Source organism: Hemiscyllium ocellatum, chromosome 10, assembly GCF_020745735.1.
Source record: "Hemiscyllium ocellatum isolate sHemOce1 chromosome 10, sHemOce1.pat.X.cur, whole genome shotgun sequence".
In the NCBI taxonomy this organism is placed as follows: domain Eukaryota; kingdom Metazoa; phylum Chordata; class Chondrichthyes; order Orectolobiformes; family Hemiscylliidae; genus Hemiscyllium; species Hemiscyllium ocellatum.
Genome location: NC_083410.1, coordinates 14718844 through 14745786, shown reverse-complemented (window position 1 = coordinate 14745786; position 26943 = coordinate 14718844). Strand labels below are relative to the sequence as shown.

At 42.5% G+C, this 26943-nt stretch overlaps 1 protein-coding gene across 1 annotated transcript; it reads right to left on the bottom strand.

The window, feature by feature from the left end:
* Positions 1-1124: 1124 nt before the first annotated feature.
* c10h1orf198 (chromosome 10 C1orf198 homolog) lies at positions 1125-26229 on the bottom strand. The gene is made up of 4 exons (XM_060831277.1): positions 25849-26229; positions 10505-10555; positions 6088-6684; positions 1125-2111 (listed from the first exon to the last, which is right to left on the bottom strand). Exons 1-4 carry the CDS (start codon positions 26197-26199, stop codon positions 2055-2057), a joined length of 1056 nt encoding a protein of 351 aa, XP_060687260.1. The 5' UTR covers positions 26200-26229; the 3' UTR covers positions 1125-2054.
* Positions 26230-26943: the final 714 nt, after the last annotated feature.

The window sequence follows — 26943 nt, the reverse complement described above, 5'->3', positions numbered from 1 at the left end:
ATAGTTGATATGGTCTTAGGAAGAGAGGGACTCAATGAGCTGTTCTCACCCAATTTTGATAAAGTTGCAAAGCACAATAGGTTGGACACATTGTGCCCATGATCAATGCAAGACTGCCCAAGCAGGTGGTCTACCTTGAGCTTCAAAATTGTAGGTGAGCCCTAGCTGGACAGAAGCAGCATTTCAGGGATACCCTAGAGGATCACTGAAGTACAGTATTCCCACAGACAGCTGGGAATCAGTGACCCAAGACCATCCAAAATGGAGCATGGCATCCAACATAGACTTGCTGTCAGGAGAAAGCAGAAGCCAGGCAAAAAAAAAGTGTAAAAGAGGGACACCACCACACCAATACCTCACCCACTCCTTCCTATGACTGTCTTCTACCCCAAGCATTAGAGCTTACAGACATCATGTCAGTCTGCACTGCCAGCTATAGATTCACCCTGACAGTGGAAGAGTCATCCTTGTGTGAGGCATGGCTAATGATGATGCATGTAGTAGGGAACCACAGGATCATATTGATGTGTGTTTAAAGTAAATGAGTACAATTCATTTGTATAAACCACAAGATAACTGGGAATTATTTCAACTTATCTGCAACATACATTTTTACTGAACTGCATTTTATAAAGACAGCTGATAATTACAATATAAACTGGCACATTTGTTTGGACAGACACACAAAGGAATAGCAACTAACATAGCATATCTAGTCTACAGCTTTTACAACTCAATTAATAAACCATACAGAAGAAGTAGGAAAGTTACACAATAGCCAATGTTATTTTAAGTTCTTTAAATCACTACTTCTAATTAGATTTTAGTTATCATACCCAAGTACTCAAAAGGAAATGGCTGGCTGCTTCCAACTTTGCTGTACAGAACAGCATTGTACAAGTTTAGCAGATAAATGCAGAAAATGAGCAAGATGTTCTGAAAGATTTTACTTTAGGGTGGATATACAGAGGAATCTCAAATCTGACTACTGGATTATCGGCAAGATCACAAGGTCCTGCTGCTTGGCTAAAAAGTGTTGTTATAAGGCATTCAATTAACTGAATAAAAGTACTCCTTGTCCATGACCCTGATAAGAGGTTCCTCTAATAAGTATGCTAAATGCATTTATAATATATTCATGTTTTTTATTTCTGAAATTAATACAAGTGTTACTTTGTTATCAATATGGGCATTTAAACAATGGCTCCAATTTTCAACTTGAATGAATTAATATCCAATTAACATTGAATAACAGAACAATTTATGGCATTCAGCTGAATGAGCCAAGATTACCTTTGTAAAATACATAAGTAGGGCTATGTTACTACTTTTCTATAGCAAATTTCGCAAATGTAGTTATTGCCTACTTTTGGTAGACATTCCTTGTGCAGGAATCTTGCCACTAATTCACTTCTAAGCACCATGGATACATAAATATACATACTTTGGAATCCTTAAAGGGTTATTTGGATTTTTTTTTTCATTTATAAGATATACATGCACACTTAGTAGTTGAAGTTTTAAAAACTTATCTGGAACAACCTTTGGAAGAAAACTTTACTGCTACATACTTGCTTTAGCTTCTGGGCTTGCATATTTAAGTAGACAATCCATATGTTTAATTTCCTTCTGACAATTAAAAAGTTGATGATCTTCAAAATGTCGATTAAGACAACCCATCCTCACCAAATGTTCTTGTAATATAATTTCCAGAAGGGGACCATAAAAAATGGTTCAGTGGGAAGCCTGGATCCATGTACATTTGAATTTCACGATGAAGCATTTTTAAAAGATGAGCAATTCTAGTGTGTCGCATGCAGTAAATGATTTTATACATAAGCAAATGCACACATTTCATACGTACTCCTAAGGGCAACAATGTACAAATCTGTGATGTTATTTTAAATGGTCGACTGTTGAGGGTTCGGAGCAGTATTTTCATTTCCATCCACTTCAACTACCGAATTTAAAATGGAAGTATCACTTTCATAATCATAAGCCAAAATGGTAGGGTTTGTTTGGCTTGAGAGAAGTTGTGAAGGAAGGAGAAGCAATTACCAGTTATCCAGGAAATCAAATCCAGTCTTTAGAATAGAACTACTTGTATTAATCTGTAATGGGGAGAGAGAAGAGGAGTTCAAGTTTCAAGAATTCTGACTCTACATGGTTATCACTTCTTCACAGACAGAGCATTCATAAACATTTCTTTGGACAACTAAACTAACTACTTTAGCCATTTTAAAAAAAAATCTTTGGATGGTATTTTAAATCATTATCAATAATTTAAGTAGAAGCAATTATCAGGTTCTTTACCACGGTGTTGTGTATTTATTCTACGGTCTGTCACTGAAATATTCTCGTACCAAGGCTGGAGAAAACATGAGTCCTGCGGAAAGGACACCTCCATGTTTAGAGTCATAGAATGTACAGCATAAAAACAGACCCTTCGGTCCAACCTGTCCATGCTGACCAGCAATCCTAACCCAATCTAGTCCCACCTGCCTGCACCCAGCCCACATCCTCTAAAACCCTTCCTATTCATATACCCATCCAAATGCCTCTTCAAATGTTGCAAATGTGCTAGCCACCACTTCCTCTGGCAGCTCATTCCATCGCTGTACCACCCTATGTGTAAACGTTGCCCCATAGGTCTCATATCTTTCCCCTCTCACCCTAACCCTATGCTCTCTAGTTCTGGACTCCCCGACCCCAGGGAAAAGACTTTGCCTATTTACCCTATCCATGCCCCTCCATTTTATAAACTTCTATAAGATTACCCCCTCAGCCTCCGACGCTCGAGGGAAAACTACCCCAGCCTGTTCAGCCTCTTCCTATAGCTCAAATCCTCCAACCTTGGCAACATCTTTAAAGCTTTTCTGAACCCTTTCAAGTTTCACAACATCCTTCCGATAGGGAGAAGACCAGATATGCACGCAATATTCTTCATTCCTGATGAAGGGCTTGTGCCCGAAACGTCGAATTTCCTGTTCCTTGGATGCTGCCTGACCTGCTGTGCTTTAACCAGCAACACATTCAGACCAGACATGCATGCAATATTCCAACAGTGGCCTAGCCAATGTCCTGTACAGCCACAACATGACCTCCCAACTCGCCTGCTGTGCTTTGACCAGCAACACATTTGCAGCTCCCAACTCCTATACTCAATACTCTGACCAATAAAGGAAAGCATACCAAACACCACCTTCACTATCTTATCTACCCACAACTCCACTTTCAAAGGAGCTATGAACCTGCACTCCAAGGTCTCTTTGTTCAGGAATACTCTCTCGGACCTTACCATGAAGTGTAAAAGCCCTGCTAAGATTTGCTTTCCCAAAATGCAACACCTCCCACTTATCTGAATTAAACTCCACCTGTCACCTCTCAGCCTGTTGGCCCATCTGGTCAAGATCCTGTTGTAATCTGAGGTAACCCTCTTCGCTGTCCACTACACCTCCAATTTTGGTGTCATCTGCAAACTTACTAACTGTACCTCTTCTGCTCGCATCCAAATCATTTATGTAAGTGACAAAAAGTAGAGGACCCAGCACCGATCCTTGTGGCACTCCACTGGTCACAGGCCTCCAGTCTGAAAAACAACCTTCCACCACCACCCTCTGTCTTCTACCTTTGAGCCAGTTCTGTATCCAAATGGCTGGTTCTCCCTGTATTCCGTGAGTTGTAACCTTGCTAATCAATAAGTCTCCCATGGGTAACTTTGTCGTTTACTGGAATGATTTTAAAATTATAATAAGTTGGAATGTTTTATTGGACACTGCATTTTAACAGAAATAGATGTTACATTTCTAAAGCTTTAGAGATCAGGTTGTGTTCTCGTGCAGCTTAGGAAATCTGCAGAACAGCTCAGCAAAGCAACAATTAGATATTTCTTTGCTTTTCACATCTGCCTATATAAATTTATAGTCAGTTGTCAGATTGTAAGTATTAAAAAGTGACCCCCAATGAGTGAAGAATGCAAGATGCAGTCTCTAATCTATTATTCCTTAATTACAGTATTAATTAGAATTTACAGTGTGAAACTAATGGTCCATGCTTCAAATAGAGTCAGATGTACAGCATGGAAACAGACCCTTCAGTCCAACCCGTCCATGCCGACCAGATATCCCAACCCAATCTAATGAAGCTCTTCGCACTCTTGATCCCATCAACATAGCACAGTTTGTAAGTACAGCAAACCATTAGCACTGATAAACAAAGACAATTAAGAAAACAAAAAGCATATGTACAGAACAAAGTTTTAAAAAAAAGACACTGCACATGCCTCAAGCACTTCCATGTCACCTATGTTCTGTTCAGTTACAGTCCTTTAGTTATGTTTTATAACCAGCATTGAAAAGGATAATTAGCTGACCGTAAGAATGAGCAATTATAATCAATTTTTAACAGTCTCTCTGGTCACTTCTCAGTGGAAATAAAAAATTGACAGTCAGCCAGGTAATATCGAAATGGATTACTAAAAAAGGTTGTCCAAAACAACGGATTTTCCGCATCTTAAGGGGATATGGACCAAACGCAAGAAAGTGAGATGAACTTCGTTTGGGAAACTTAGTCAGCATGGACGAGTTGGGTAAAAGTGTCTGTTTCCGTGCTACATGATTCTATGACTGAGGGGAACAATAACTAGTCAGTTGCATAAAAATGGTTAGAGAATTTCAAGTTTGGGGATCCGCTATGGTGTGCCAAGATCCTGGGGAGATAAATCAAGGATTTTGACTTCCTGGATTGTTTCAAGAAAAATAACTTATAAATGTTACTGAAAGACATTTTGTTGAAACCTTTTATCTTGCACTCTGAATTCAAAAAAAAAGAAAACATTTCATAGTATGAGAGGAGTAATTGGTTGTACATTGGACTCTTATTGGTAGAGGTCAGTTGCCATGGAGATTACACCCATCAGTAACGACTGTCAGTTAACAGGCCAGTTGACTCAAAGGGCAAAGCATTGCCTGAGAAATGAACGAGAAAATGGCTACTGACTATTTCGTTAACTTTTGTGTTGGCAAAGAACAGGGCCCTGTACTTCAATATATATGACACACCAAGTTCAATTGATAATCTTAAAGTGGTTGTCAGCAGACTGAGTAGGCATTTTCCAGTCACCCTATCTCAGACATGTAACACATCTGGTACAAGTAGAAATTGATCCCTGGCCTCCTAGCAGGTGTCCCAGATAGGGACATAACTTCTGTGCCACAATAGGCTTCTTTAGCATTGATATCTACGAAAACTATCTGTTTGGCTAGATTATTACATATATCTGAAGCTGTTGGGACTTGAACCCAGATCTCCTCATTCACAGACAGGAGGGCGAACAGTTCTTGTATACTTGCAATAGTCATTAGCTGATTCATTCACCACGGCAATGCATCTACTGGAGTCCTCTTACCAACCAATCAGTATTTTCCTCTCAGTATAAACATCATTTACCTTGAGTTTAGTAGTTTCTGAATTGGCCTGATCACTGAAAGGTGAAAAGCTGAACCAAAAATGTACTGGAGAAATATTAGAAATTTTGCAGTTCTTTAGCACCAAAGAACGATTAAGAATTTTCCTGAGTACATATTTAAGTGTTTGCTTTCATTTTTAATCTATTTGGCTACAAATTTTCAAAAACATCCTCTATAAGGAAGAAAAGTGACTCAAAACAGAATTCCCTTTTCTCTACATTTTTGATCAATATCATTTATTAACTACATTGCAACAGTCTGTCATTTGCAGTCCCTTAAAATGTCAGTCAGTTTGATATGGTCCACAGAGTAACAAAGAAGCAGGAGGCCATTCAGCCCCTTCAGCCTACTCCACCATTCTAGATCATGGCTGATCACCTAACTCAACATAATATTTCCATCTCCCTTGATGTCATCAGGAACCAGAAACTTTTCAAACTCTTATCTTGAAATTCCTTACATGACTGAGCTTACACAGCCCTTGGGTAAAGAATTACAAGACTCACTGCTCAATCAAAAAAATCCTCCTCATGGCTTGCCTTTTACTCAGTCTGCACAAAGTTACTGTTGTGCCCGATATAAATTCTCAGTAATTTATGTCATTGACAGTAAACCTTACCTGTGAGAACAATGGTGCATCAGATGCACAGGAGTCATCTCGCTCTTCATCTACAGATTCCTTTGAAACAGTCTTTTTATCTGGAGATTTCTCAGTATGGCCATGAGTGGAAATATCATCACATACACTGACTGAAGGCTGGTTTGTCCGTGGCCTATCCAAGTCAATAAACACTGATGAGACGTTGGTGTTGATTATTCGTTCCTGCTTCTTCACCCTAGGTTTCTCAGCTTTATTTTCATCTTTATCCTTAGATAATGATTCTTGTCTTAAGTAGGAAGCAAGTGGCTTTTCCCCTTTCTCCATTGACTTAATCTGACTTGGGGTTACATACTGATAATCAGACTGTTCGCCCTCCAGCCTGGATCTTTCATTACTCAGTTTCCAGAAGGAGGATGACTCTTCTTTTCTGACTTGTGTAAGACCATCTATGCTTGGTGTCTTTCCATTTTGTAGTGGTTTGGTTGGCAGCCCTCCTTGGGGTGTTTTAAGTTGGTGATTTCCTTGGGATGTTTTGACAGGTTGCCGTTGTTCACTTTGTACAGTAACTCCTTGTTCAGAAGCAACAATGGATGCAAAATTGAATTCCATCTGACTCTGAAATTGATAAATTATTTGCCCTTATGAAAGAGAAACGTGAATTGAAAGCAAAATACTTCAGTTTAAAGTCAATAGGTAAATTTAAATTTGATGAAATTTTTTTTTGAAAATAAGATTTTTCTTAAGAGGCTGCATATAAGAGTTTGTGACCAATGATGGATTGGTTTTATTAGGAATTCTGAGCCTTGAGAGATCTCAGGCTTTTGCTGTCAAGATTGACTGTACAATCAATCTGCAAAATAATAGTTCAAAAACATCTTCCTAGAAAACATCAATTTTCTTTAAAGTGGAAAAGTACCTTTCTATAAATCTTTCAAATGAAAGCAGCAGATTAACCATATTCTGTCATTAAAAATGGAATGTCTGGCAAACAGCAGTTTCTATGGAATAATAGGAAGCCAAAATAAAACAACTGCAACAATTTTGAACTCAATCTCAAACAATTAAACATAGGAAGTCATAGAGCAGAAGTGTCCTCTACCTGACAGGTTTCTGAAGGAATGGTATCCTTCCAGATGGAAGCAGTTGTGGAATGTTAAGGGCAGCAGATAGATAGGAAGACCACCACCTGACAGTTCCTCTCCAAGCCACTCTCAATCCTGACTTGGAAATATATTGCTGTTCCTTCACGGTCACTGGATTAAAATCCTGGAATTCTCTCCCCAAATGTATTGTGGGTCAACTCATTTAGCAATAGGTCAAGAAGGCAGCTCAAACATCTTCTCAAAAGCTAACTAGGGATTAGCAATAAATGCTGGCCAGTCAGCAATGCCTTCATCCCACAAATGGATAATAAAGAAAAAATCCTTGGAAGTTAGGGGTAATGTGTAATTTACAGGATCATGCAGTGTGGAGGTCAAAGAAGCGAATATTTAAGGCGGTGGATGGGGAATAATCAAGCAGGCTGCTTTGTCCTGGATAATGCAGAGCTTGTGTTGTTAGCACTGCACTCAGAGGACAATATTCCCCTCTTTGCTTGTGCCAAAGCAGGCACAAGAGAATTAAGAAGTGATCTCTTGCCTCAGAATTCTGAGTCTTTGCTCTGCTCACATGGCCACAGTAAGTCGCTGGTCTAATAATTCAGTCAAATTTTCCACCATCTCAAGTAAATGCCCTGTAGCTCTCAAGCAGCCTTGCTCAGGATGCAGCTCATTCTAGAGCCCAAGTCTTCAATACTAATGACAGGATGTTGTCAACACCCACAGCCTTTGCAGTATCCAATGCCTTCAACTAATATCACATGAAGTGAATCAAATTGACAGAAGACTGACATCTGAAAGAGGCAGAGATGGTCTGACTTGGCATTTCTGGCTTAAGAAGCATCCACTCTTGATGAAAAGCATTAAAGTCCTCAACCTCAGAACAAATTATCTTGCTGTTGTCAGTACTTCCTCCAAGTGATGCTCAACGTGGAGCAGGACTGACAGTAGGAAGTTGGAGGGGGTGGGTAGGAAAGAGGGGAGAAGAGAGCGGAAGAGATTTGTGGGGGCAAACATTGAATACAAGATAAGATTTTATGCATAGTAATATATTTCATGACCGGTCTAGTGCTCAGCCCTTCCAATTTTAGCACTAAAATGTTATTAAGAAGGTCTTTGCAGAGTTGGATTTGCTGCTGTTATTTTCAATGCCTAAGTTGACAACTGATGGTCTGTCTGGTCATTTTTAAAAATTATTTATCTGCACTGGTTTGGTGCAATCGTGGGGCTTCATGGGCAAGAAAGAATAAAATCACATTTCTGCAAGTCTAGGGTCATATGTAGAAACTAAATTTCCTTCCCTTAAAACGGCATTAGAGAATCAGATGGGTTATTATGATTAATTCATTACAGTCTCATGGTAACCATTATTAAGACTAAATTTACATCGCTGATTTTTACCAAGTTAAATTCTACTAGTTGCTATAACGGACTTTTAGTCTGTTGTCACCAGGCCATTATTCTTGGTGTCTGGAAACATTTGTGGACATATGGAACAGGAACAGAAGCAAGAATAGGACATTGAGCCCCACAAGCTTGGTACCTGGATCTTCTGGCCGAGGTCAGGACACTACAGCAAGATCCTTTAAATAAATTGTATTTAAATATATTGCCCAAATGAATACCCTAACCTTTAGTTTTTAAATCAACTTTATTTTTCTTCTACTGCTAAGTAATTACATGAGCAACTTTCACTTGAGTTTGTATTTGCTTCCAGGTGTAACCATTGAACGTAATGAACTACATTTTAAACATGAAGTGGGGTGAAGAAAGACTGTTGGTACAAACAATACTTGATGTGGTATAGTGAGTCCTTGAGTAATGATAAATGAGAATAAATGCTATCAAGATCTGTTATACAGCTCCACCGAATCACTGAGAAATATAAAATCCAATCAGATATTAACACAGGTCCTGGTCTGCACTCAGTTGGCTATCCTATGATTAATACCAATAATAATGTCTCCAACATCTACAAGAAGGACAAAATAAATTAAGGTAGAATTCCCAGTCCTGAATGCCATCCAGGTCACCCTTGTTCCAAGTGTGTGTGTACAAATAACACATGAAGTAAGATCACGTTAATCCTGGTGCAACTCAATGTGACATCAAAAGTGATGGCCTCATCTTGAACAACCAGCTTAAATATCATTTTTGCAATAAAAAATTCCCTTCAATTAGCAACTCTCATGATTATTAGATATCCCAAAGTGCTTTATATCCATTAAAATATTTTTTTGGAAAGGAGAGATTTTTGTAATTTAGGAAATGCAGCAGCCAAGTTGTGCAAAGTAAACACCCACAAAAAGTAATTCAATCAGATGATCCAGTTTTGTGATGTTGTTTGTAGTATAAATGGTGGCCAAAAAAAAAAGCAGAAATAGCTTTGAGGATCCTTCACACCCAACAGAGAGAACATCTCAGTTTTTAGTTTCACCTGAAAGATGGCATGTCCAACACCCTGGCACTCCCTTGGTACTGGAGCATCAGCCTCGATTTTGATATTCACAGTCTGGAATAGGACTTAAATCCTACAGCAGTGTAACTCAAGAATGCCAACTGAATGTTACCAACTGAGTCATGGTTGATACAATGCAAAGAAAAGAGTTGAAAAGTGTGGTGCTGGAAAAACACAGCAGGCCAGGCAGCTCCAAGGAGCAGGAGAATCAATGTTTCAGGCATAGGGCCTTAAAGGGAGGTGATGGGCGCAAGTTTTTGCACTTCTTGTGGTTGCATTCCTGGCACCTTCCTCTGCAATGAAAAAGGATGGAGCCACTGAAGACATGCACATGCATTGCCAACAATACTTCCATTTAATGACAATTGTTGATCAGCACCAGAAACTAATTTTCATATTAACAAATTAATACCAATGTTTAATTGTATATTTTTAAAAAACGACAGTGAAAGGGACCTCAAAAGAAAAGGCTTGAGAACCCCAATCTATGTCACACAAAACAGGCATGCTGGGTAACTTGCTGTCACTGCATCACTTTTGTCTGTAATAAAAAAAAGGGACAAAACATCATGGTTTGCCACAATATCAATTACACCTGTGCCCTTAATATCACTGTTTCTGATCTTAAACATTATTAGTTGAATTAATTCATTTCTCAAATGTCCTCATTTAAAAACCTCAAATGTGTGTTCTAATGTTATAATGGTTTAAGCACATGTTTTGATAACTATAATTTGTATATCAAAATAAGGCACAAGTAAAAGCTCAGGTTATTGAGGGCAAAACAAATGTATATTTAATACAATTTTATTTTATACATGCTATGCTTGAAAACAAGTGATCAATCTTTCCTATGATAATGGAAGATGGGATAGTTTACCTTAGTTTCCCAAGAGAACGGAGCGGAGTGCTCATCTTGCCATGTAATATCCTAAATAGAAAATTACGAAATGGTGTTTTTGTTACAAGATACATGGAAAAACACAATTAAAATTTTGTTACATGCATAGTATCTTGCATGACCTCACTGTTGTGTGCTTTACAAATCAGTTAAGTGCTTTTAATGCTTGGTCACTGCTATAATGTAGCAAGTAATTTCCACATAGCAAAATCCAACAAACAGCGAAGGGCAGCGACCAGATAATCAATCATCATCTCGAATAGTGTTCTGTGGAAAAGGTTTCCTGCTCTTCTTTGGATAGTGTAACAAATCTTTAAGACCCCTGAGGACACAATTTATCCAATCATAAACCTTAAAGTACAACAACCCCTCCATGCTGCATTGAACTCCGTCTGGATTTTGCTCTCGGGTTTCTGAATTTAACCTAAGCCCTCAACAGGACTCTGGTAACTGTGCTATTCGTTGAACAGCACATAATACCATAAGGTCTGAAGTAAGCATGAGACGCTTTAGCTGCTCATTAATTCTTTCTCAGTCTTCACTTTCTTTTCCTTCATGTTTTTTGTAACTGTTCACTTTACTATGTAGAATGGACCACAACCAACATATTAAGCTTTATTTCAAAAATAAAGTTGAAGTGTTTCCTGGAAACACTGCCATAGCTGATCAAGTCAAAGTCCTACTAGGTTTTGATCTCACATACGGTCTCTGAACGTCAAAGAACATAGCCTGCATACAAAATCCACCTGAATTCAAGTAGAGTTTGGTTCCAGTTGTTAGATCTCAAGAGGAGACACAATTGGCCTCAGTTCATAACTTAACATCTTTATACTAAAAATGGCTTACAAAGTAATTTTATTTAAAGGAAAAAAAAATCATGTAGCGATTGGAATGAGGTCAGCCAGGTGGATCTCTTTGGATGGGTTTCCTGATTGGACCAGGTTAACAGCCGACAAGCTTAAAAACTAGAGTGAAGATAATCATTACCACGGTTAGTGTGGGGGTAAAATAAATAGAACAAAAAAAAAACCTGGAGTGTGAAAAAGAAACAAAATAAAAACTAGAGTGTGTCAGGGCAGACCGAGAACTGGAAGGGGCATGGGGTGGACTAAGAGCCAGAAGGGGCATGAAGGCGGGCTGCCTTAGAGTGGTCGCAAGGTGGGAGGGATGGGGGTTTGCTGGGTCTGTATTGTCTACACTTTTATGTAACTGGATTGTCTTGTGTACAGATGTCATTGTTGATGTTTTTCATATTTGAAACTGTGCTTTGGGGTTTGTCCTCAATTCCCTGTAAACTGGCTGAACAGTCGGGTTTGGGGCCTGGCTTTGCTGCTCCTCTCCCTTGTAAAATTGCTCTTGTGTACAGCTGTAAATGTTAACTGTTTTTTGAAAACTATTTTGTAACTGTTTAATAAAATAATAAATGGGAGATTCAGAGATAAAAAAGAAGTGGAGTGAAAATAAGCACTACCACAGTTAGGTGGTGTAGGGGTAAAATAAATAGAACAAAAAAAAACCTGGAGTGTGTCAGAGCGGACCGAGAACTGGAAGGGACATGGGGTGGACTAAGAGCCAGAAGGGGCATAGAGGCGGACTTCCTTAAAATGGCCGGAAGATGGGAGGGACAGGGGAGCTTGCTGGGTTTCTGGGGGTCTGTATTGTATGCACTGTTTTTTTATGTAGTTGGACTGTCTTTTTATGTACAAATGTCATTGTTACTGTTTTATAAATGATTGAAACTGGGATTTGAGGTTCTTAATTTGTTGAACGGTGGGGTTTGGGGCCTGGCCTTACCACACCTCTCCCTTGTAAAATTGCTGTTGTTTCGCTGTATACATCTGTTAATGTGATTGTTTTGTAAACTGTATTGTTTGACAAAATTTTTAAAAAATGAGTGTCAGAGGTTCTGTTCACTCCAGATGCTGACTCTATGATGGCTGGGTCAGTGTCATGTACTATGCACATGTAAACCAAAGGGTGATTTGGTGATAGGATGCTGGCCTTTTGTGGAGTTACTTCAAATAGGAACAGTGTAGAGCATTCAGCACCTTGGGTATCTTCCACCAGTGAGATAATTGCTGAATCCAGCCATAATGCGGTGAGTAACTCACCTCTTCACTCTCCACAACCTGCCAATCTACAAGGCACAAGTCAGGATTTTAATGGAATATTCCCCAATGCCTTATCTTCACCATGGACATCCAGTCTCTGTACACCTCCATGAAGGATTCAAAGCTCTCCGCTTCTTCCTTTCCCGCCGCACCAACCAGCACCCTTTCACTGACACCCTCCTTCGACTGATTGAACTGGTCCTCACCCTGAACAACTTCTCTTTCCAATCCTCCCACTTCCTCCAAACCAAAGGAGTAGCCATGGGCACCAACATGGGCCCCAGCTATGTCTGTCTCTTCATAGGATATGTGGAACAGTCCATCTTCTGCAGCTACACTGGCACCACCCCCCACCTTTTCCTCCACTACATCGATGACTGTATCGGCGCTGCCTCGTGCTCCCACGAGGAGGTTGAACAGTTCATCCACTTTATCAATACCTTCCACCCTGACCTCAAATTTACCTGGACCGTCTCAGACTCCTCCCTCCCCTTCCTAGACCTTTCCATTTCTATCTCGGGCGACCGAATCAACACAGACATTTACTATAAACTGACAGATTCCCACAGCTACCTAGACTACACCTCCACCCACCCTGCCCCCTGTAAAAACGCCATCCCATACCCCCAATTCCTTCGTATCCGCCGCATCTGCTCCCAGGAGGACCAGTTCCAATACCGTACAAACCAAATGGTCTCCTTCTTCAAAGACTGCAATTTCCCCCCAGACGTGATCGACGACGCCCTCCACTGCATCTCCTCCACTTCCTGCTCCTCCGCCCTTGAGCCCCACCCCTCCAATCCCCACCTGGTCCTCACCTACCACTCCACCAATCTCCAATACATTGTATCATCCGTCATTTCCGCCACCTCCAAACGGACTCCACCACCAGAGATATATTTCCCTCCCCTCCCCTATCAGCGTTCCGAAAAGACCACTCCCTCCGTGACTCCCTCGTCAGGTCCACACCCCCCACCAACCCAACCTTCACTCCCTGCACCTTCCCCTGCAACCGCAAGAAATGCAAAACTTGCGCCCACACCTCCCCCCTCACTTCCTTCCAAGGCCGCAAGGGATCCTTCCATATCCGCCACAAATTCACCTGCACCTCCACACACATCATATACTGCATCCGCTGCACCTGATGTGGCCTCCTCTATATTGGGGAGACAGGCCACCTACTTGCAGAACATTTCAGGGAACACCTCTGGGACACCCAGACCAACCACCCAGTGGCTCAACAGTTCAACTCCCCCTCCCACTCCGCCAAGGACATGCAAGTCCTTGGATACCTCCATCGCCAGACCATAGCAACATGACAGCTGGAAGAAGAGCGCCTCATCTTCCGCCTAGAAACCCTCCAACAAGGGATGAACCTAGATTTCTCAAGTTTCCTCATTTCCCCTCCCCCCACCTTGTCTCAGTCAAATCCTTCGAACTCAGCACCACCTTCCTAACCTCTCCACCCCCACCCCTACTCTGGCCTATCACCCTCACCTTGACCTCCTTCTACCTATCACATTTCCAACGCCACTCCCAAGTCCCTCCTCCCTACCTTTTAAATTAGCCTGCTGGACACTTTCCTCATTCTTGAAGAAGGGCTCATGCCCGAAACGTCAACTCTCCTGTTCCTTGGATGCTGCCTGACCTGCTGCACTTTTCCAGCAACACATTTTCAACTTAGCAGAAACATATGTATAGCACCACCTGCAAGTTTCCCCTCTACGCCACTCACCACCCTGATTTAGAAATATATCACAATTCTTTCACAGTCACTGGGTCAAAAGCCTGGCATTTCCTCCGAGGGCATTGGGGATAAACCTACAATACGTGGACTGTAGCAGTTCATGGCAGTTAGTTTTGCGAATTGCTTGATAAGGTCCAACAGTGCTTCAAAACAAAAATCATTCCTCCTTATAAGAAAGCATTACTAAGTATGTGTTGAAACACTGAAGTTTTTTTTAAATACTTTGATTATTTCATACTTAGTGCAAGTAATTTGTATATTTTTACTTTCACGATAATAAATAAAATTTGGCCAATGTGCAATCTCAAAGTGTCCAACAAACTACTTAGGGAGTGCTCAGTAAATATTATATTCATCCCATCAGTGAAATAACTTTGCACTTCAAGGATATAGTATGCCTCATGACTGTTCTGCTGGTAGATACTGGAACATATAAAACAATATATAAAAATACTGGGATCTGGAACAGGATTTAAGACAAAAAGCAAAAATTAACAAAAAAAAAGTCAAGCACCAATTTCATGTCAGATAACAAGTCAGGTAGCAGTCATAAAGCAATTTAGAGTCATAGACATGTCCAGCATGGAAACAGATCCTTCGGTCCAACTCATCCATGCCGACCAGATATCCCAACCCAATCTAGTCCCACCTGCCAGCACCCGACCCGTATCCCTCCAAACCCTTCCTTTTCATATATCCATCCAAATGCCTCTTAAAATGTTGCAATTGTACCAGCCTCCACCACTTCCTCTGGCAGCTCATTCCATACCCATACCACCCTCTATGTTAAAAAGTTACCCCTTGGATCTTTTTTATATCTTTCCCCTCTCACCCTAAACCTATGCCCTCTAGTTCTGAACTCCCCGACCTAGAGAAAAGACTTTGCCTTTTTATCCTATCCATGTCTCTCAATTTTGTAAACCTCCATAAAAGGTCACCCCTCAGCCTCCAATGCTCCAGGGAAAACAGCCCCAGCCTGTTCAGCCTCTCCCTATAGCTCAATTCCTCCAGCCTTGGCAACATTCTTGCAAATCTTTTCTGAACCCTTTCAAGTTTCACAACATTTTTCCAATAGGAAGGAGACCAGAACTGCATGCAATATTCCAACAGTGGCCTAACCAATGTCCTGTACAGCCACAACATGACCTCCCAACTCCTGTACTCAGTACTCTGACCAATAAAGGAAAGCATACCAAACGCCTTATGACAACTGTTTAACCATAATAATAATTGATATCATTTTGGGTGTGGTAGTCATTTGAAAGAGTTCTTGTGATGTAGTAAGAATGTCCACATCGCTGAGCCAGGTAGTCTGGGTTCAAGTCTCATCTGCTCAAGACTGTGTAACAACATTTCTGAATAGGGTCGTTTAGAAAATAATCTTAACAGCAGCAAACTTACAATATATGCAAAACAATTAAAGATTACCTCATTACAAAATTATCAAGAGACAACAGTTAAAATTCTCACGTTAAATAGCCATTGCTGAGTGGTGAATATTGTGCAATAATGTGCAAACATCTCGCTTTCGACTTAATGATGGATGGAAGTCATTGATAAAGCAACTGAAGATGGTTGGGCCTAGGATACTAGCCTTTGACCTGCTCTTGTAGCCACAATACTTACAGTCAAGAGTGTGGCACTGGAAAAGCACAGCAGGTCAGGCAGCATCCGTGGAGCAGGAGAGTCGATGTTCAGGCATAAGCCCTTCATCAGGAATGGGGTCGTACAGGACAGGGGATTGGCAGAGAGTTAAATAGGATGGTGGGGGGAGGGGGGTGGGGATGGGGAAAGGTAGCTGGGAAGGCAATAGGTAGATGCAGGTGGGAGGGGGATAGTGAAAAGTCCAAGTGGAAAGATAGGTGGGAGGAAATATAGACATACAGGACAGTTCAAGAGGGTGGTGTGAGTTGGAGGGTTGGATCTGGGATGAGGTAGGAGATGGAGAGATAAGGAAACTGGTGAAGTTGATGTTGCTGCTATGTCCCAAGGCAGAAGATGAGGCGTTCCTTCTCCAGTTATGGGGTGGCTTGGATTTGGCGGTGGAGGTGGCCAAGGACTTGCATGTCCTTGGTGGCGGGAAAGGGAGTTGAAGTGGTCGACCTCAGAGCGGTGAGGTTGTTTGGTGTGTATGTGTGTGCCAGAGATGTTCCCTGAAATGTTCCGCAAGTTGGCATCCTCTCTCCTCAATATAAAAGGATATCACTTCGAGAGCACCGACAGTACAAAGAACAAAGAAAGTTACAGCACAGGAACAGGCCCTTTGGCCCTCCAAGTCTGTGCCGATCCAGATCCTCCATCTAAACACGTTGCCTATTTTCTAAGGGTTTGTATCCCTTTGTTCCCTGCCCATTCATGCATCTGTCTTAATACATCGTAAATGACGCTATCGTGCCCACATCTGATGGCAACATGTTCCATGCACCCACCGCCCTCTGCGTAAAGAACTTTCCACAAGTATCTCCCCTAAACTTTTCCCCTCTCACTTTGAACTAGTGACCCTGAGTAACTAAGCCATTCTGGGAAAAAAGACAGGGTGAATAGCAAGAAGCTCTCTCATGGTTTTGTAGACCACAATCATGTCCCCCCCTCAACCTCAGTCTTTCTAATGAAAATAATCCTAATCTACTCAACCTCTCTTCATAGCTAGCACCCTCCATCCCAGGCAACATCCGAGTGAACCTCCACTGCACCCTCTCCAAAGGAGCCACATCCTTTTGGTAATGTGGCGACCAGAACTGTACACAGTATTCCAAACGTGGTTGAACCAAAGTCCTGTACAACTGTAACATGACCTATCAACTCTTGTACTCAATACCCCATCTGATGAAGGAAAGCATGTTGTATGCCTCCTTAACCACTCTATGGACCTGCATTGCCACTTTCAGGGAACAATGAACCCAAACACCCAGTTCTCTCTCTACCTCAATTTTCCCCAGGACCTTTTCATTTACTGTACAGTTCATCCTTGAATTACACCTTCCAAAATACATCACCTTGTATTTGCCTGGATTGAACACTATCTACCATTTCTCTGCCCAACTCCAATCTACATTCTGCTGTATTCTCTGACAGTCCCCTTCACTATCTGCAACTCCACCAATCCTAGTGTCATCTGCAAACTTACTAATCAGACCATTGATACCTTCCTCCAGATCATTTATATAAAATCGCAAACAGTGGTTCCAGCACAGATCCCTGTGGAATACCACTTGGTCACAGGTCTCCATTTTGAGAAACTCCCTTCCACTACTAATCATTGTTTCCTGTTGCCGAGCCAGTTCTCTATCCATTAAGCTAGTGCACCGTGTCCCATGGAGAAGGTGAAGCTGCATCAGCCTACCATGGGGAACCTTATCAAACGCCTGACTGAAGTCCACATATGACATCTACAGCCTTCCTTCAAACAACTTCGTCACGTCCTCAAAAGAAGTCTATTAAGTTGGCAAGACATGACCCTCCCTGCACAAAAACATGTTGCCTATCACTGATAAGCTCATTTCTTTCCAAATGGGAATAGATCCTATCCCTCAGTTTCTTCTCCAGCAGCTTCCCTACCACTGTCATAGGGTTCACAGGTCTATAGTTACCTCTGTTACCCTTCTTAAACAAGGGGACAACATTAGCACTTTTCCAGTCCTCTGGGACCTCGCCAGTCTTCACGAACACGGTAAAAGTATCTGTGAAGGCCCCAGCTCTTTCCTCTCACTTCCCTCAGTAACCTGGGATAGATCCCATCCAGACCTGGGGACCTGCCCATCTTAATGCCTTTTAGAATACCCAACACTTTCTCCTTATACTGACTTGACCTAGAGTAATCAAAATGTCTATCCCGAACCTCAACATCAGTCTGCTGGATGTGAAAAGATCCTTTGGGGCCTTGGACGGAGGTGCGGGTGGTTTACACTTCTTGTGGTGGCAAGGGAAGATACCAATAGTGGAGTGTGGGTTGGTGGGAGGCATGGAACAAATGAGGGAGTGGTCTCTGCAGAACGCAGATAAAAGCAAGGTGGGAAATATATTTTTGGTGGTAGAAATGGCAGAGGGGTTGTATCCAGACATTAGTAGGGTGGGGGTGGGGGTGGGGGAGAAGAGAAGAGTTCTAACCTTGTTGCAGTTGGAGCGGTGGAATTCAAAGGGTGAAGGTGGGATAAGTGGAGGAGATGTATTCAAGGGCATTGTTGATCATCTGGGATGACAGATCCCAGGTGATCAACAATAATTCCACTCCAGGTCTTTGGATGTCCTGGAGTGGAATTATTCCTCCTGGAAGCAAATAAAGTGAATGCAGAGAAATTGAAAATAAGGGATTGTGTTTTTACAGGAGGTAGGGGTGGAAGGTGGTGTAGTGCAGGTAGTTGTGGATCTCAGTGGGTTTGAAATAGATGTCTGTGTTGAGTCGGCCGCCGGAGAATTCCAGGCAGGTGAGGGAGGTGTCCGAGGTGGACTTAGTGAACTTGAGGTCAGAGTAGAAGGTGTTTTTGAAGTTGATGAACTGTTCAAGCTCCTCTTAGGAGCACAAGGTGGTGCTGATACAGTCATCAATGTAGCAGAGGAAAAAAAAAGGTGGGGGCTGGTGCAGGGCAACTGTGGAAGATGGACAGTTCCATGTATCCTAAGAGGCAGGCACAGCTGGGGCCCATGGCTACCCCTTGGTAGGAAGAGGATTCAAAAGGAGAAGTTGTTGAGCGTGAGGACCAGTTCCGTCAATTGAATGTGTGTCGGTGGAAGGGTACTGGTTCTCTACCTTGGCAGGAGAGGAAGAAATGGAGGGCTTTGCCATGGTGGATGGACATACAAGGACTGGATGTCCATGATGAAGTAGTAGTGCGGGGCCAGGGAAACAAAAGTCATGGAGGAGGTGGAAGGTGTCAGTGGTGTCCTAATGTATGTGGGGTGTTCCTGGACCAAGGGGAACAAGACAGTCTCAAGATATGAGGAGGTAGGTTTAATGGGGCAGGAGCAGGCAGAGACGATTGATGGAAAAGGGCAGTCAGGTTTGTTGATTTTGGGCAAGAGGTTGCTTTAGAACTGGATCGCCAGGGGTTCTGGGTCTATGAGGTTGAAGGCTGTGGATGGGTCCGTGCAAGGCCCCAAAGGATCTTTCATATCCACCAGCGATCTTCTTGCACATCCAAACACCTCACCTCCTGTGTCCGTTGCTCTCCTCTATACTGGAGAAGACAGGGTACCAACTCGCAGAATGTTTCAGGGAACCTCTCTGGGACACACACAACAAACAACCCCAACACCCTGTGGTCGACCACTTCAACACCCCCTCCCACAGAGCCATGGACATGCAAGCTCTGGGCCTCCTCCACCATAAATCCAAGCCACCCAAAGAATGGAGGAAGAATGCCTCATCAACTTTGGGACCCCTCAGCCATACGGCATCAACATTGACGTTACGAGTTTGCATATCTTCCCTTCCTCCACCTCATCTCAGATCCAACCCACCTCTTGAACTGTCCTACCTGTCCACCATCCTTCCCACCTATTCACTCCACCCTTCCCTCCGACCTATCATTATCACCCCCACCTGCATCTACCTATCACCTTCCCACTCCCTGCCCCCCCACCCCACACTCCTGATGAAGGGCTTATGCCGAAAACTCTCCTGCTCCTCAGTTGTTGCATACAGGCTGTGCTTTTCCAGCACGACACTTTTCAACTCTGATCTCCAGTTCTCACTTTCTCCTAACCACAACACTTGTTATCCAATAACTATAGTCTAGTTTAATTTCTGGTCAATGGTAACTCCCAGATGTTGATGGTGTTAGATTCTGATTTGTCGATTCTGACAATGATAATGCCATTGAATATCAAGAGGAGGTAGTCAGATTTTGTCTTGTTGAAGATATTTATTGATGTTCAGCATCATTGTTCAGACAGCAAACAATCCATGTCCAAATGCAACACGACTTAGACAATATCCTGGTGTATGACAACTGGCAAGAAACATGCCATACAAGTGACAGTTGGAATAATTGGTTCTAATTTCAGATTGGTTTTAAAATTCCAATTCCACCACCGGTAGTGGCAGGATTCAAACAGGATCCCAAAGCCTTACCTGGGTCCAAACTACGCAGCATTCAAGGAGGAAGCTCACTATTACTTTCTCAAAAGATAATTTGTAATCGTAATAAATGCTGGTTGAGGCCAGTGATATCCACATCTGGGTAAGAGTAAGTTTTAAAAGCTATTCCCCAATGAATAAAAGCACTGCCCAATGCAGTACTAAAACAGACTGAAAAAGGTACCAGACTCAATTGCTTAGTGACAGTTATGGGTGTTACAAATAACATCAAAAACACATGAGTTGGGAATAACAATGGAGGTGTGTGTTATCCTAAGCTGATAGCATGCAAAAGTAAGGTCTAGCGGTACCAGCTGTAACCCTTCCTAGCTGCAATCACTAATTTAAACTTTTTTTTCCCCCCCTAAAAGAACCCCTCCGTTCTCCTTAACCTTTTGTAAACTGAAGTATCTTATTTGAAATAACTGCACACAGAGGATGGTATCCAGTCACCAAGTCACCCTTTAATTACTTATGTACAGTACACTGGCTGTTACCAGCCAATTCCGAGTCAGTTCCCTGACTGAGGAAATTTTGAATCTCCTATTGAATTTTTACCACCAGGAAGAAAGAAAACACCCAAGTGGCCAGTGACAATTTTTGGAAAATGGGGACGCCCGGAGGTCATGAGAGTCTTTAAGCCCTAGTTTCATTCTGTTTAATCTGCTTTGCATCAACATGGGCTGAATACATTTCTCCATATGGTAACTTATCAAGAATCTGGACAACAAGTTTGGATTCCTCAGATTTGGTACTCAAACCCTTAAAGCAAAAAAAAAGCAAAATTCCAATAAACTTTCTTAATTACTTAACGAAGTGCATAATAAACTTTTATTGATCTAGATACATGATTATCCACTTGCTCCTCCACAGTTTAGAGGCTTTTGCCTATAAGAAATGGTTGTCTTCCAAAGTGAATGACTTAAAATTTCCTGTCTGAACTCATTTGTCATAGTTTTTTCTACCCAATTAGTCCTATGTCCATGTGTAACTTTTTGCTTCCAACAGCATAACTTAAGGCACTTTCTAACTTTGGATAATTTGCACACATGGATGTACACTAATGAATTAACATAAATGTTAAAAGCTGAGTGTCCAGTACAGATTCCTATGGAATGCCACGTACAAGCACATTTGCACAGGAATTTTCCTTTAGATGAGATTAGATTCCCTAATGTGTGGAAACAGGCCCTTTGGCCCAACCAACCCCCCGAAGAGTAACCCACACATACCCATTTCCCTCTGACTAATTGACCTCACACTATGGGCAATTTAGCATGGACAATTCATCTGTCCTGCACATCTTAGGACTGTGCGAGGAAACCGGAGCACGCGGAAGAAACCCACACAAACATGGGGAGAATGTACAAACTCCACCCAGTCAACCGAGGCTGGAATAGAACCTGGGACCCTTGTGCTGTGAGGCAGTAGTGCTCTCCACCGAGCCACCACTTTAGTTTGAAATTCTCTTTTAACTTGACCATTACTACCTACTTGTGTGGGTTTTAGGGATATTGTAAATTTATAGAGTTCTACAAATTGTAAACTTATACACAGCTGAAAGTATTCATAGGAGGAGAAAGTGAGGTCTGCAGATGCTGGAGATCAGAGCTGAAAATGTGTTGCTGGAAAAACGCAGCAGGTCAGACAGATGCTGCCTGACCTGCTGCACTTTTCCTGCAACACATTTTCAGCTCTGAAAGTAGTCATAGTTCAGTCCAGTTAACCAGATTAAATAATTTTTCATACCAAAATTTGCCTCCCTAAATTTAAAATCTTGGTTTATGACGTGTACATTTTCAACTGAAACCTAATGTCAAATTCAGTTATGTTACAAAAACATTTTGCAAGATGTTTCTTCATTGTAAGACTGTGAAGTTTTTTTTGTTATTCTTAATTAAATGCAGAATAGCCTGTTCCCTTATTGATTTTAAAATGTATTTAGAAATCTACCCTGACTACATTCTAAGAATATAATCACTTTACAGCTTCAACTGGGTAAACATAACTAGATTTTGGCTCCTGCCTCCATGATCTCTATGTTTACACCACTCCACCTCCACTATCACGTTCCACTATAACCAATTTATGCCGGAACACTGCATCCTTTGCATATCCTGGTCTCTGCCAGCAACATTTCCACCACCAGATCACCTTTAGTGAAATTCATGTTTCTCAGTTGTATTTGTAATCAATATTTAAATTTTTAAAAAATCACAGAAAAGGTTATAGCAATAGGAGACCATTCAGTTCTACTTCTCTGTGCCAGCTCTCTATAACAGCAACTTTCCTAGCCTTCCTCCCCCCCCCCATCTTAGTTATGCAGATATTTTTCTATTCCAGCCTCTCCTTTTCAAATCCTTGCGAGAAGAATTTCAAAACTTGGAATACTTGGATCATTGTATTTCATCCAAGTTACAATATGCTCTTCAAATTGAACTGATGGTTAGAACTCTTGTTTTATTTTCCCCCCTCTTTCATGCTTCATGTATTTGTGCACAGAATATTGTTTCAATCTCTCTTCCCACATGCCCTACTGATCTATTTATACGAAATTTCTTTTGAGTGACTTTTTGCTTCCATCTAACTGACTAGTTTAAAAATTATACCACACTATTTACTCTTTCCACAAGCAATGGCACATTTGCAGTTCAGGTAAAACTTTTTGTATGCACAGCTACCACTGGCACAAAAACATGGTCGCATTGTTCAAGAAATTTGATACTCTTCCTTCTACATTATCTTTCCAGTCACATGCTAACAACTTTTCCTGACAGTTCCTCTCAGAAGGCTGTGCATCTTTGGAACTCTCTTCCTCACAGCACCGAAGGCAGGATTATTGAATACATTCTAATGAGAAGTAGACATTTTTTGACTAACAAGGGAGTCAAAAGGGGATTGATGGTAGGCAGGAATACATCATTAAAAACATAATAGAGTCAGCCATAATGTTCTCATGCAGCCAAGGGCCAAATGACCTCCTCTTGCTCGTAATTCATCTGTTCAGCTGTCATTTCATGAGCTCTTGCTAATCTACAACCTAACCCCATATCCCTTCATCCCTTGAAATGAGAAGTATACCAACCTCACACTTAACATTTACAACTGATCTAACATCAATTGGATCTGAAAAAATATAAGAGAGCTCCAAACATCTGCCATGCTTGGTGAAATGCTTTTCTGAATTTCACTCTAAGCCCTGGCCACCATGTCTATTGTTAGAAACAAAAAAAAACTGTTTACTTTGGATTCCATCATCCACAAACTGGAGGCGAAGAAGTCAACATTCCAGCTATAACCTTTCTTTGGGACTGGATGTGGGAGCAGCAACAAATGGTGAAGTGGTGACAGGTGAACACAAGTAGTGGATATGGCCTGGTTGGTTGTTGGGAGGGTTGAATCCAATTGGTAGCTGGAAGAAAGGGTTGGCAGGTAGAATGGAAGGGAGGAGGTGGGGCTGGAAGAAGAGCCAGGGGATGGGTGGGAAAGTTATTTGAAATTCAATAACTCAATGTTAAATCCTCTGGGCTGTAGGCTGCCCAGGTAGAAGACAATGTGTTGTTCATCCATTTTGCAGTCTAACTTACTGCAGAAATGGAGGAGGCCAAGGATGGACATGTTAGAGAGGGAGTGGGAGGAGAAATTGAAATGGGTGGTGACCGGGATTTTCGCTGGGCCTGAAACAGCCAACCTAAACGAGCACCTAGTCTACATTGAGTCTCACCAATATAGAGATCACCACAATGGGAGCACCGGATGTAATAGACTAGATTGGAGATGCAGGTGAACCTGTCTCACCTGGAAGGACTGTTTGGGGCCCGGGATGGAGGCAAGGGAAGTGGTGTACAGGTAGATGTTGCATCTTTTTCACTCACAGGGGAAGGTTGTTGGAGGGGTTGGTGGAGAGTGTGGCACAAACCAGCAGTGGCAAAGAGGACAGTCCTTGCACAAAGGCGGAGGGGGCAGGGATGGGAAGATGTTCTGTGTGGTGGGGTCTAATTGGAGTTGGCAAAAGTGGTTGAGGATGATATGTTGTATGCAGAGACTGGTGGAGTGGAAAGTGAGGTCAAGCGGTCCTTGCCTTTACTGCATTTTAAAGGGATGTTTAGATCAGTGGAGTGGGGAATGGAGGAGGTGCAGTGGACAGCAGGCTAGATGACAAAGGGGGTGGAAAAAATGTCATTTTATGTAAAAGAACATTTGGGATGTTTGGGAGTGAAATATCTCTTTGCCAGAGCAGATGCAACCGAACAGAGGAATTGGGAAAACAGGATGGAGTTTTTGCAGGATACAGGATGGGTAGAGGTGTCATCTGGGTAGGTATGAGGGTCTGTGAGTTTAAGTAAATGTTGGTCTGTAAAATGTTGCCAGAGGTGGAAACAGAAAGGTCAAGAAAGGGAAGAGAGGTGTCTGAGTTAAACCAAGTGAATTTGAGGGCAGTATGGAAGTTGTAACCAAATTCAATGAACTGCTGCAGTTCAGCCTGAATGCAGGATACAGTGCAAATGCAGTCATCAATAAAATGGTGGAAGAGTTGGGGAACAGGACCAGTGCATGTACTGAAGAGGAATTGTTCAACAGAACCGACAAAGAAGCTGGTGTAGCTAGGGCCCATGCAAATGCCTATGGCCACTCCCTGAATTTGTAGAAAGTGGGAAGAACTGAAAGAAAAGTTAGTGAGGGAGAAGACTAATTCAGCAAGGCAGAGGAGGATATTGGTGGGGGGACTGAATGGTACTGTTGGAGGGGAAAAACAAACTGAAGGCCTGCAGGCTGTTATTGTGGGATATGGACGTTTGTAAGGACCGCACATCCATAGTGAAGATGAAGCGCTGGGGGCCAGGGAACTGAAAGATTCTGAAGTCTTCTTCTGCCTGAAACGCTAACTGTTTGGCACTCCATAAATGTTGCATGCGATTGTAAATCCTTGAGCATTCTGCATCCTTTTTTTCTTAAGTTTACCATAATTGAAGTTTGCAAACCAAAATTTTAAAAAGGTCAGTTCGTTTCAAGAAGGACTAAATATTAGTCATTTCTTACACATCGTGTCTCCCAGTACAAGGGCCTTCTTATAAGAAGAATTTCAGGCATGCAAAAAAACTTGCAAGGAAAAGAGCCAAAGATTCAATTGCAACAGATCCAGGATGCATTCCTTACATACTGCGGACAGACAGAGCATTAACCCCCAAGTAGACACTTACAATGTTAAAATTGAGACGCTTTGTAGATCATAGTTTTAAAAGGCTTGGTCAGCTTCACACCTGATCTCGTTTCCCTTGCTCATAAAAATTATGTGCATTTTTACGACGACTAAAAAATTACAGGAAAAGTAGTACTACCCACCCCACCCAAACCACAAGCTAAGAGACTCCAAGCATCTGTCCCTCACCTCCTCTCCAAAATGCACAACCTTCTGGCCGGTTTGGAGCTGCAGCCTGGGATAGCAGACCGTCTCCTCTCTCTGGCTGCGGTGCAAATTGTACCGGCTGCGGATCTGGGGATCCACCATCCAGTTGTCGATGATCTCCTCCTGCTCTCTGGGCTCCAAACTGTCCCAACGCGGCCCGTACTTCTCGCGGATTTTCTGCCTCTCCAGCATGATTCGTCGGGCCATGGGGCTGATAGAGGAGAAGTATTCGAACTTCTTCTGCTCTAGACCAGTGACGGTGACATTAACGGTGCCACCGGCGACAATCGGCTCACCCATCTCACAGCTCATGACCATCGCCGCCGACGCCATGGATGCGAATGGAAGCGCCAGGACTCCTGACATCGCACGCCGCCCTAGCATTCACTGATTGGCTAATACGACCAACCATCAGTGACCACAACTGTCACTCATCTAATACGTCCCATCCTCCGTCAAATTTCATTGGTCAAGGTTCGTCCCCAAGTCGCATTCAATTGGTAATTTTGGCAACCACTCATTTCAGGTGGTCAACGTCATTGGACAAACACTGTCATTGGACTCATTGGACAATGTTCGTCCCGCTCATCGAACCGTCATTCTATTGGCCACTTTAACCGTCATTCATTCCTGACACGGCCAGTCTTTCGACCGTCACTCGATGTTCAGCTCGAGCCTCACCCTTCTCAGCCGTCACGGTCGAGCCCCACCCCTCCATTCTCACCTATTGGCCAGAACTCGCCGCATAAGCCGACGCGCATTGGCCAGATGAACCGTCACCCAAACGAGACGCCATCGGCCGTTGGCTAAAGCCAGGTCCCGCCCGCAAGACCGTCGTTCAATTGGGCGGCTGTGTCCCAATGAACTGTCAGTCATTCAGCGTTTACCCAAAAAAGCCGGCTGGTTCGCGCCCTTCGATCGATTGCTGGCTGTCACCCGGGTTCTCGCCTCAGTCAGCCGTTAGTCAGCGCGAGCCCCCAACTGTCAGTCTCAGGAGCTCGAGCACGTGTCTCGAGCGCTGTCAGGAAAAGACAAAGAGATTTCCGACGAATAGTACAATCCTCTGGGCGACGCCCT

Coding starts and splice junctions, on each gene's coding strand:
- c10h1orf198 (XM_060831277.1), bottom strand. CDS start 26,199: ATGGCGTCGGCGGCGATGGTCATGAGCTGTGAGATGGGTGAGCCGATT. Junction 6,685..10,504: donor CGTTCTCTTGGGAAACTAAG/GTAAACTATCCC, acceptor TATCAATTTCAG/AGTCAGATGGAATTCAATTT. Junction 2,112..6,087: donor ATGCACCATTGTTCTCACAG/GTAAGGTTTACT, acceptor TCCCCATTACAG/ATTAATACAAGTAGTTCTAT.